The following is a 12,715-nucleotide window of genomic DNA, read 5'->3' on the forward strand; positions in this document are numbered from 1 at the left end:
ACTTCATGCACAAGCTATATCATTGGACTTCTCAGCTCCTTTTGTTACCTCTCTCCTCCTACCTCAACTTCCTTCTGCACTCTTCTTCCTCATCATTGTTCATCTCCTTCCTTTTATGTGTCTCACTTGACTTCCACAAGCACCACTTTTCTTTCTTCTGTTTTCTCCCTGCTCACATCCCCTCAACAATCCTCCACTTCTAGCCCTCCTGGTAAAAAAAAAATTGATCATACATTTTTATATAATGAAGAGGTTCCAAAAACAGCAGGAATCAAGCCACTAATTGGAACCTGAATCTGGAACCAAATGAAGTTCTGCTTGAGCTATGTTAACCTTTTCAATTATTAAAAAAAAACAAACAAAAATGAGGAGTCCTTGTGGCACCTTAGAGACTAACAAATTTATTTGGGCATAGGCTTTTGTGGGCTATTCTGCCTAATGTGTAATCATCATAAAGAGAGAAAATAACCAAAATTAGATGTAAAATGAGCCCTACATATTTGGTTGACGAGAACTAAACCATACAGAAGAACTCGGTTCCAGTGTAATTCCAGATAAAGAAAGAAAAAAAAGTTAAAGAGAGAGGAGGCACCATCGTATAATGGCTTAGGAACTACATCGCAAGATTTTTAAAGATCTCAGAAACAGAACGTACTCAGGACACTTTGGGTACGCTCTTCCTGATCACCTGCTACTTCGTGGTCTGTGCAGTCCTCTGTATGATCATCTTAAATCTGCAAGTTTACTTACCTTTACAAAGCACTAGAAGCTGAACGTTTCAAGCTTCTGCTGATGAGGTATTGAATAGAAAGGTACTCCATGCTGTGGTATATCCTTGCTCTTTAAACTTTTTCTCCTTGAATTCTGGCTTTCCTTATTTTTTACATAGTTTTTCTGTTAACTGTTTTCCACCTTTACAGGACCAACAGAGTTAGTGATATCAGGAAGAGAGAAAATTAAGTTCTTAGCTGTCCATTTCTTTTGTCTGAGGTATATGGTTTGCTGATCTAACCCATCATTGCTTAAAGGTTACAGAGGTCTTACCATAAAAGAGAATAAAGGAATGGATCCAAATTGGCTGAGAAGAGTTTTGAATGCCAGTGAAGCAAGACTTGCTCCCACCCCCAGCTCTAGGATGGGCAAAGGCCAGGGTCTATATTTTTTTTCATCAGCAATGGATGCAGATTCCAAAGACCACTGACTGCAGGGCTAGCCTTAGGGAAAATGGCACTCTGAGCAAATTTGGTGTGCCTGGTGCCCATGGGCTCCCCTCTATTGCCCCTAGGTTCCCCTCCATCACCCCAGCCCCCATAAGCCCCTCGGGTTCCCCATTTCCCCCATTGCCAGCAGGAAGGACTGCAGAGGGAGGAGTTTCTGAGCCCCGGGGGCTCCCTTAGCCATACACTCCTGACCACCCTGCCTGTGGGAAGGGGGGACCCAGGGGCTGGTCCTGCTGCCTGCACCTCCCGGCCAGGTTGACAGCCCCGAGTTCAACTGCACGCATACCCACTCCTGCAGCCCAAGCCTGTCAGCTTGCCGCACTCAGCACCCTTGTGATTATCCTGGGCAGTCACCCATCCCTGAGGCTGGCCCTGACTGACTTCTACCTGCACATACATGTTGTATCTAAAATACTTCTACTTAACCAGGGGTGGGCAAACTATGGCCCGCGGACTGGATCCGGCCCGCGGGATTGCCACCTGTGCTATAATTAGCAGCACCCCTGGTGAACCTTGGACAGGCTTACTAAGATTACGGAACTAGGTAGTGCCTGGGATCATGGTCCCGAGACCCTTCCTCCAAAGAGCCAAGTCTGCTGACATAGAATCATAGAATATCAGGATTGGAAGGGACCTCAGGAGGTCATCTAGTCCAACCCCCTGCTCAAAGCAGGGCCAATCCCCAATTTTTGCCCCAGATCCCTAAATGGCCCCCTCAAGGATTGAACTCACAACCCTGGGTTTAGCAGGCCAATGCTCAAACCACTGAGCTTGTTGACATTGACTGTGAAACGGCAAGTAAAAGAATAGACTGAATGCCAGGTTTTTGCATGGCAGATCACCTCCACAGAAGCTGAATTTTTCCACCAATGAAGTAGTGATGACTGTAAAGGAATGAGCCCGTATACCCAGAAAATAAAAAGCACCTTAGACCATGCAGTCTTCCTTAACTTAAATAACATTGGCATTTTTCTATGACCAAAAGGGAGCCCTTTCTTCCCCTCTTCTTTGCAACCTGAACAGCAAAAAGGGGAGCCTGATTAGCATAAATCCACCATGTCGGTGAACTTTATGAAGACTCTGAATGCTGGCATAAAGCTGAAAGTTAAAGTGATTACTGAAACTACTATTGTCCTATAGTTAAGTGCAGGGGTGGGCAAACTTTTTGGCCCGAGGACCACATCTGGGTGGGGAAATTGCATGCAGGGCCATGAATGTAGGGGTGAGGCAGGGGGTTGGGTTGCAGGAGGGAGTGCAGGGTGTGGGAGGGGGTGCGGTGTGTAGGAAAGGGCTCAGGGCAAGGGGTTGGGGCAGAGGGGTGTGGGGTGTATGAGGGGGCTCAGGGCAGGAGGTTAGGGTGCAGGAGGGGCATGTCAGGGGGCTCAGGGCAGAGAGCTGGGGTGCAGGAGGGGTTCAGGGTGTGGGCTCTGGCCTGGTGCCGCTTACCTGGAGTGGCTCTGGGGTGGCAGCAACGTGCACCGTGGCCAGGGCAGGGTCCCTGCATGCCTGCCCTGGCCGTGCACCGCTCTCGGCCAATGGGAGCTGGGGGGAGCGGTGCCTGCAGGTGAGGGCAGTGCACGGAGCCCTCTGCCCCTCCTCCTCCAGGGGCTGCAGGGACGTGGTGCCAGCCGCTTCCAGGAATAGGGGTAGCAATCCCGTGGGCTAAATCCAAAGCCCTGATGGGCCGGATCTGGCCTGCAGGCCGTAGTTTGCATACCCCTGCTCAAGAAGGTATTAGGTGCCCATGATACCTACAGACTTTTGCCTGTATTACCATGCTCATTTTGAAGATGTCCAGGGGAACTTTTTTGTGTTGTTGCAGTACTATATAATGCTTAACTTGTATCTTGTGCTATTTGTTTTTAGTGCTCCACTGTTAGGAATGCAGCACATGAACTAAATAAGAATATACTCAGATGCTACAGTACAAGGCTATTGGAAATTTGGTTACATGTAACTTTGGCAAATGTTTTTGGGGAGGTGATAATATGTCTCTTGTTGGCTAGATTTTTTACTGGTATATTTTCATTGGTGTATTTTCAACTAGACTTGATATTGAAAATAGGAAAAAGAAGCAAGTAATTGGCTTTATTGTACAATTAAATGCTGAATAACACTATCCTGGTTAACCGAAACACTTCTTCAGAACTTGCCTCTGTAGATTCCCATTACAGGATTTGCGTAATCTGCCTCCACTATATACCTCCCCTATGGTGAATTCACACTTTGGATTGTTTTGCTGTTTATTCAAAACCCCATTTGGTTAAACTCTTTCAGATGTCCATAAAACATTTTGGTGGTGGTGTATTGAGGTAATCAGTTCGAGATATAGAAAATATAAAATATCATTGGCAGATATAGTGAGTGCTATTTGTAATGTTTGTTTCATTTTGTACATTTGAGCTGAAGGGAAATACAGATGCTGATGAGTGCTTACCATCCAGACCAAGACCTTGAACTAGGAACATTCATGCAGTTGTGCCCTGGATATGAAAATAAGTACTGGTTGAACATTGATTTTATGTATGTTAAATGTAAATTTCCACAGCCCTTATGTTAGCATGTTTGTAAACCTAAAATCAGGTAGCATGTACAGGAGAATGTCAGGTAAGATCTGTTGGGCTGCTTCTGATCAGAAATGCATGTTTATATACAATGATATTGTTTCTGTATATAATAATCTCTTTTTATTTCCAGCTCTGTTGAGAACCATTCTGAAGGAATCAAACATTCCTATTATTGTAATTCTTTGTTTGTTTGGAATTCTCCTTGGATTATTGGGCTACTTTATAAAGGAGGTACTGTATATTTAGTAACTATAACCGTTATTAAAGTGGGCCATAAGGCAACACATGGGTTTTTTGTTTGGTTTGTTGGTTTTTTTCACCCCACAGGGTTATAAATAAAGAGGGAGTTTAGTTTTGTGCAGGGGTTCCCAAATGATGGACCACAGAACACTATCCTATCATATGGCTATCCTTGTTTCCAGATACTAAACAACATTCAGAGGCAGCTAAAAATACATGAAATACATCCTTAATACTAACAAATTTATTTGAGCATAAGCTTTTGTGAGCTACAGCTCATTTCATAGCTCACGAAAGCTTATGCTCAAATAAATGTTAGTCTCTAAGGTGCCACAAGTACTCTTTTTCTTTTTGTGGATACAGAGTAACACGGCTGTTACTCTGAAACCTATCCTTAATACTAGTTTTCCATATAAGATATTTCTGTAGCTGGCACAGGGATGCTATGAGATTGTCAATGAAAGGGGAGGTAGACCTTATAATTGTGAATTGGATGGGTTTGCAAGAACACTCTCTCTATTAAGAAGTAGTTCATGCTATCAAAATATTTGAGAACTGTTGGTCTGGAGGTTAAAATTCCAATCTAGGCTTAGAGATCTGGCTTTCGCCCACAATTGTCCCAATTTCCTCATTTGTGGAATAAGGATAATAATTACTTAATTCATAGGGTCCTCTATGGTTTACTTAATATTTATAAACCATTTTGATGGTAGGCACTGTAATTGCAAAGTATGGTTTTTGGACTGTCTGTGGAAAAAATCATTTTGGTAAAACCTCACTTTTTATTAATGCACATAAACAGTCAATTATGTGCTTAGTGTTACACATTTGGGGGCCTATTCATGAATAGTTTATTGAAGAAATGTCAGTGGAATAAAAGTGATGAGACACTAATTATTTCTTATCTCTCAACCTGAAAACTGAAGTAAAACAGGAATAAGTCAATAATATTTTTTTTAAAGTAAATAAAACTGGGGGTGATCCAATTGAATTACTAGAAATTATTCTTGTCGTGTGTGGTAGAATGATGGTAGCTGACTTTACTATTATTAAAAACTTAATTCAGATTGATTCAGACAAAACGTGTTCCTTACTTGTGCTAAAGAGAAATCAGCCTATTAATAAAAAAAAAAATTGAAATCCCTATTTGGAAAGCTGTGTATAAAGCACTTGTGTAGTGATTTACCTTTTTCATCATGTTATAAAGATAGTAATCCTCCCAACAGCTCTACAAGGTACTGTAGATATGTGACTAAAGATAGAGGAACTGAAAAGCAGTGAGGCTATGACAAGTTTGAGGCTACACAGTGGGATGGATAAAAATGATTTTATTAAAAAAAAAAAAAACAACTTTTTATATAATTGAATTTTTTTAAAATTAAATATTATTATATACTATAATATAAATATTGTTAATAATAATAAATATTGTTATAATTTCAAAGAGGCTTACTTAAAAAAATAAACCTCTTTGAAATTATAACAACATATGTTATGGCCTAAACTTACAATAAACAATTAAATCTTTTAAATTAAATTAAAATATTAAGCAGTACATGTTTGATGTTAAAGTTTCAATGAAAGTCAAACCACTGAATTGATGGAAGTTACTAACTAAGCGCTTGTAACCAGAGTTTGTTGAAGTGCTGAACCAGTTTTTGAGCCTCTTCTATAGGTGCAGAGAGAACATTTGGGTTTATTCATCTAGCTCAGTTCAATGACTAGTTCATTTAAAGTTAAGAAACCAGCTGAAGAAAAAAGTAGAAAAGCTTGTTTTCTTCTTCCAATCAGTGAATAAAAACTAGATGTAAAAGGATGAGACTTACTAGATCTAAAATCCTGAAGGAATTGGTGACCAGAAATATTCAGTTCATTTAACTTAACTACAGATAATACTTTGTGTAATAAATCAGTTAGTTTTAAATTTAAACCAGGATTTGATAGGGTAAGGTAGTTTTATTTAACTACTAAAAACATTGTAAAATGCCGTTTTTGTGCATTTTTAATTGAATTCAAATTTCCAAATAGAGCTTGACACAAATCACAAGTAAAAAATGAATCATCATCTAGTAAGTAAGAAATGTGAATAAATGTAAGATAAGATATATAATTGCTTAAATGTGTATGGATATAGTGTGTCCTTGTGTTTAGCAAAAAGAAGCACCAAATGTAGTTTAAAGGCTATATTTACTTGCAAATCAACATGTTTTAATGGTTACCAACTAATGAGAATTATCCTTTCTTTAGGAAAATAATTAAAAAGTACATATGCAGAAGAAGATTACAATCAATGATTAAATCAAGGTTTCCTGCTTGCTGATTTAAATTGTGATTAAAAGTGATGATTTAAATCATTTCACTCTGCCACACAGAAAATTACTGGTAGAGATGGGATTTATTACGCAACAGTTGCTCAGTCTTAAATTTATGTTTAGTCCACAGTAACACACTAAACCATTGCTGCATCTCTGCATATGCATCAACAGAACAAAAATCTTGCATGATGCGGAATAAGTAATGCAATGATTTGTTAGTATTTTAAAAATTTTGTTGTGATAGAATGGTGGATTTTTTAAATTAGGTATTTAGAGTCAATAGGCCATTACCTACTGTGCTTTAACACTTTTAAGTGAAATTTTAGACCTAAAAGATTTGGTGCTTCTTTTATGATTATAATTCTAGTGTAATTACTTACATTTATAATTAGAAATCTTGAAAAGTTATATACAACATTCTATTCTAATAGATTTTTCACTACAGTTAAGCAGAGTGACCACTCACTAGCTTCCAAGGTATTTTCTCCCTGCCCAGCTTCAGTTTCTGCAGACTCTCTCCTTTGCTTTTCTCATTTTGTTTTCTACCTTGACTCCTGTGGCTCTTCGTTGAGCAATCAGCTAGTTGGTTAGGCAGAAAATGCGACAGGCATGGCTGAACACAAATTTCTTTAGCAGCAGGCTCATAGTGTCATAGTTTTTAATCCCCTTCTTGCTCTCCCTTGCAAACAGTTGGAGCAGTCTTGGAAGTTCTTTCTCACAGGGCAGGCAGAAGAGTTTCTAACAGCAAGACCCATGGTAGCAGTCACAAACCAGGAGGTTCTCTCTCCCCTTCATTTCAGGCTTCCAGTGGTAAGACCACTACCTTTGTCAACATTAGGAATTCCGCCTCCCCCTTAACTTCTCAGGATAGGTGGCATATTTTGAAAAATCTTCCACACTGTGCACCAGTGGTCCCACTTTTGCCATTTGTGCTCCTCTAGAGCCAGCAGCACTTTAAAGAGGGCCTGTTACTTTTCTGGAAGTTTGCCTTACTGGACTGAATGCTCCAGCTCCTCCTTTCATCGCAAAGGCCAACCTGACACTATGGAGTACCACAGCATTTCAACCCCTCTTCCCCTTGAAAGTCCCAGGAAATTCGGGGCACACATCAGAGAGTTTTGTTTGCTGAGGCTGGGGGCACCACAGTTCTCAGCACTGTAGTTTTCCCTCTTCCCACAGGAGTGCCAGGGGATGTTCCTATCAGACTCTTACCATAAAACATGGGCTTTAGGATGCCAAAGGGCTTATTAATCATGTAAGAGATGTTTTATGGAGGTGATTTATCCAGAGATCCTCTCCTTAGTGGGTCAGGTTATTCATCAATCCAAAGTCCCACTCAATGTTAAGGCTACTTCACTTTCCTATGCAGGTCTGCTTACCTCCTTTCTGTGTCCTCTCAATTCTCTGTTTCTCCATCCACACACTGTAATGTAGGTTAAGATTGAGAGGAAAAGCTTTAAAAGGTCCAAGGTCTCTGAGAGGAAGATTAAACCACCTTCTCTTCCTTCTCTTATATCCTCTTTTTCCTCAGAGGAGGCATACTTCATCAGACATTTCAGTTTTGATAAAGGATTCATTAATGAAGCAAATATCTAGAACCACTAGACTTTAGTAATCCCCTGCTGAGCTCCCAGAACCCTGCAGGGGACTATTAGAACAAGGATTGACAGAAGGATGGGAAGGAGTACTTGTCTTTTCCTGAATCTGCCCAAACATTTCTGCTCCCAAAGTATTTGGCTCAGATAATCACAGAAACAGGGAGGGATCCAGATGTTGGCATAGATGCTTTGCTAAAACTGAGGGGTATGTAGCTTAGGGGTGGATGAAGGGATGCAAAGATGCCCTTTGTGCTTTGTTGAACCTGGGCCTATTGTATACTAGTCTAGTTCTCCAACATAACTTAGAACAGCCTTTAGGCTTCTGTAAGGTTTACCAGCTGCCAAAGGCTGGGGATCATGCCAAAAGCAGGTGCTGAGGGTGTGTGTTGGGCCACTAAATCAGTTCTCCATCATGAGAGGATCTCCCTACACTGGGGTAATTCTCTTGTGATTGACCAGTTTTTCACTTATTCTTCACTCAGTGGGATCAACCATTCCATCCTCTTTCACATCCCAGCCATCTATCCCTAGCAATTAAGGAGTTATTACAGTAGGAGGAGGACTCTGACAACCTATTCAGGAATGTGCATTCCCTTGACCAACCTGCAGTAGATAAATTGCCACAGATGCCAATCTGAAGGGATGGTGTGCCACCTCAATGTGGACCAAGTGGGTCAAAATGGCACAACAGCAGATTGGAGCTGTGTACTGTTAGATACATTCTGTTATTTCATCAAAGGGTTGAAAACCCAGTTATTTTTTAATTTGAATTGACACTGTATCTGTGGTAGTCTGTGTAAATAAACAAGCAAGCATAAGACAAGAGGTAAGGCTATTTGCCTCAAAGTCATGCTGAATCAAGCAGAGAGAAGATTTGAATTCATATCTCCTACTGCTGAGGTGAGTGCCTTAAATACCAGGCTACAGAATATTTCTTGTTCTTTCTCTTTGTCTCAGTGAATATTTAAGTATTTACACAAAGTGGAACAGCTTCAACAGGAGAGACTGAGAACAGAGTAGCCGTGTAGCCCAATGGTTATGATACCCACGTGGCAGGTGGGAGACCTGAGTTCAAGTCCCTGCTCCAGAGTGAGGATTCAAACCTGAATCTCCCACATCCTAAGCAAGTGACCTAACCATTAGGCAAAAGGTTATAGGGTAGACACGTACACACACGGTGGTCTGAAATCATAGAAATTTGGGGCTGGAAGGGGCCTTTAGAAGTTACTGAGTCCAGCTCTCTGTGCTAGGGCAGGATCAAATAAACCTAGACCATCCCTGACAGGTGTTTGTCCAATATCCAATGATGGGGATTCCACAACCTCCCTTGGAAGCCTATTCCAGAGCTCAACTACCTTATAGTTAGAAAGTTTTTCCTGATATCTCACAAATTTCCTTTGCTGCAGAATTAAGCCCATTACTTCTTGTTCTACCTTCAGTGGACATGGAGAAGAATTGATCAATTTTTATTACAGCCCTTAACATATTCAAAGACTGTTATCAGATCCCTCTCAGTCTTTCTTTTCTCAAGACTAAATGTGTCCAGTGTTTTTAACCTTTTCTCATAGGTCAGGTTTTCTAAACCTTTTATCATTTTTGTTCATAGAATATCAGGGTTGGAAGGGACCTCAGGAGGTCTTCTAGTCCAACCCCCTGCTCAAAGCAGGGCCAATCCCCAATTTTTTCCCCAGATCCCTAAATGGCCCTCTCAAGGATTGAACTCACAACCCTGGGTTTAGCAGGCCAAAGCTCAAACCACTGAGCAAACCCTAGTTTGCTTATGAGATTAGCATGTGGGAATGTCTCAAAAGCCTTACTAAAATCAATATATTTCATGCTTACTGCTTCCCCCTATCCACTAGGCCTGTAACCCTGTCAAAGAAAGAAATTAGTTTGGTTGGACATGATTTGTTCATGACAAATCCGTGTTGGCTGTTCCTTATAATCCTATTATCCTTTAGGTACATACAGATTGAAATGGACTTTTCCAATCTGCTGAGAAGTTCTGCAAATGTTCACAACCAAATATTTTCCCCAATTTTTTTGTTTTGCTGCCCAAACCCAAAAATCAGTTATGCACTGAACTGTGGTCACTTCCAAAGCCACTTAGTAGTTTGTGGGCAGCTTCTTCTCAGTTCTGCTCAGTTATAAAAATTTCACCTAAGACAATCTCAAATGTCTCAATTTTAAGAGTTTCTTCAAGCAGAATTGGATTTTGTATTGTCTGCCCGCAACTTTCAGGGACAAATTTCCACTTTTAGGGTGATTAAAGTGGCACATACTTGGTCCCATTCCCTTGTCACATGTTTTTTTTATGGTTGTAATCTCACCTGAAACTAACATTTTGCTCTGTAAACCCTTTGTGTAGCCTAAGGATATTTGTAGAGTTTTTGCGCTATAAGTTTCACCGGTGATAGGGAACCGGTGAAAGTAGAGCGCTGGTTTGTGTACCCACTCAATTCCTTAGGCATCAGAAAGTGTTTACGCTAGCAGCACTTCCATCGCCGATGAGAGCAGCGCTGTAGGGCCGCTATCCCACAGTGCAGCTCTCTCGATAAGTCTTGTGGGAAGGAGGGGGGATGAGCGAAAGGCATTCTGGGTCCCTGCTCAGTGCCCTGTGCTGCCCTAGCATGTCCCAGCAGTCCTATTACTTCCTTGTTTCTTTTGTGGCATTTTTTAAAAAACCCCTGCCATATCTACAAGCAAAGGGAAAGAGAGTTTCAAACTTCCCGGGGCTTACAGGAGGAGGGGTGGATATCCGTTTACCTTGTGTCAGAGCAGCGGAGATGCTGGCCAGAGTGGCCACTTTTGGAACTGTGGGATATCCTTTGGAGGCCAAAAGGAGTTTACACTGGTAGAACGTGTCTTCACTTTCACAGCAGCTCAAAAACAACAGCGGTAAGAGCTATATGTCTCTCGTGAAAGTGGTTTTCTTTTTGCAGTGAAACTTCTGAGTTTCATCACAAAAAGTCATTAACAAGTATAGACGCTCCCATGGTTTTAGCCCAAAAAAGGGACTTTTTGCGCTTTAAATGGTAAGTGTAGACATACCCTAAATCTTCTGGTCCTCTTCCCTTCTAGTCCATGGTATGGCCACTTGTCCCATAGGCTCTTTTTCAAAAAATCTTCTTTCATTGTGATTATTATTGCCAGGCAGAGGTAGAGAGAGCTCTTCTCTCCTGTAAAGAACTTTCTGATTTTTCTGCAAGAATAAAAAAATTTTGAAAATAGTTCTATAGTTTTACGCTCGACTCCAAGTCTTCCTTACATATCAATCAGAAAATTGCCCTTCCTGGATTTTCCCCTTCTTTTAAATCCCCGATAAGAGATTTGGCACACTTTGGATGTGGTCAGCCTGAGCCCTCTTCTCTTTACATACATAAAATTAATCTATTCATACTCGTTCTTTGTACTCTGGAAGGGCCTCAGAAGTTCTGAAAGTTTCTAGATTCATCATAGCTAGCTGGATAAAGTCTTGTATTCTATGAGTATCCTCTGCATTTTCATACTCTTGGGTTATGTTCATTGATGTAGCTTGGATAGTGGAACCACCTGGTAGCAGTGCCTGTTAGAGTGCTTGAGTTCCTTTCCCTTAGCATTCAAAGCCCAGGGTATGAAAAGGGGTGCATGGCATCACCTGCCACTTCAGTTCAGACTGCTGCAGACAGTTCAGACTGCAGGAGATAGACAGAGACCTCCCTTGATCTCTTTGATTGTAGCTTTCCGATACGTATCTTACTATTTCAGCATTCATTAAGGTTAGTTAGTTAGCTAATAGTTCATCGTTTTAGTGTGAATTTAGATTTTAGAATTGTTTTAAGATATTAGTAGGATTTAGTACTGGCGTTGATCGCAGATCCAAAGACAAAGAATTATGCTTTAAAAAATGTGTGTCATGCCCTGCAGTCTTCCCAGCATCTGCCACCCATCCCAGATGCTTCAAGAGCCTAGAGGAAGAACATTTTTCTTATTGTGCTATTTGTAGCACATTTACTCCTTAGGACTATAAAGGAGAGACAGAATAGATTCCAGACTCTCCTATTGTAGGAGGCTCTGACTGCTAGAACTTTTGGATCACAGGTATTTAACAGATCTGAAGAAAGAGAAAGGAGGCCTCAATCAGCACCTAGTACTTCTGGATTCAAGATCGCCACTGTGATAAATCATTCAGCCTTAGCACCAAGCTCCAGTTCCAACTTTACTGAGCTCTCAGTAGCTAAATCCTCTGATCTGTCTCCGTCACACTAAAGCCTTTGTTGGAGAGGGTTCCAGATAAGACACCCAAACCACCAGATACCATTCTGGAACCAAATACTTTGGTTCTGAGAAAAAGAGATGCTAAACTGGACCAGGGAAGCCTTCTGATTCATTGGATCGAGAACATAGTATGGTTCTGAGCTCTAAGAACAAGAGAGCTCCAAATTGTAGTAATATTACAGATCTGAAAAAGTCCTCAGAACCAAGTACTTCAACTCATCTGGTTCCTACTATTACAGTTATGGCACAGGTCATGCGGATTCACAACAAATCTTGGACCCAATTACCTCCTTAATTAAAATAATAAAGTGGCCAACAGAGGAACATCCATTTCAATTTTCTCCTCCTGACAAAAGACTGAGATGGGATATTGTACCGGACATCCTATGCCCAACACCTAAGACTCCAACTGGTTCTCCAAGAAATTCTGTTTTGCTGCTATCCCTTCTTCAAGTTTCAGCTTCTGTTATATCACGCGGTGTCTTGTTATCTGCTCTGGGGTTGGATCTGCATTCCGA

At 41.0% G+C, this 12,715-nt stretch overlaps 1 protein-coding gene across 1 annotated transcript in view; it reads left to right on the forward strand.

Annotated features, from left to right (window-relative positions):
- Positions 1-12,715, forward strand: part of LOC141989734 (solute carrier family 9 member C1-like) — a 293,130-nt gene that overhangs the window by 453 nt on the left and 279,962 nt on the right. The window contains exon 2 of the mRNA XM_074956659.1: positions 3,918-4,023. Coding sequence (XP_074812760.1) covers positions 3,918-4,023 — 106 coding nt within the window. The remainder of the gene's footprint in view (positions 1-3,917; positions 4,024-12,715) is intronic.

The sequence above is a fragment of the Natator depressus genome, chromosome 6 (assembly GCF_965152275.1).
Source record: "Natator depressus isolate rNatDep1 chromosome 6, rNatDep2.hap1, whole genome shotgun sequence".
NCBI classification, from domain to species: Eukaryota; Metazoa; Chordata; order Testudines; family Cheloniidae; genus Natator; species Natator depressus.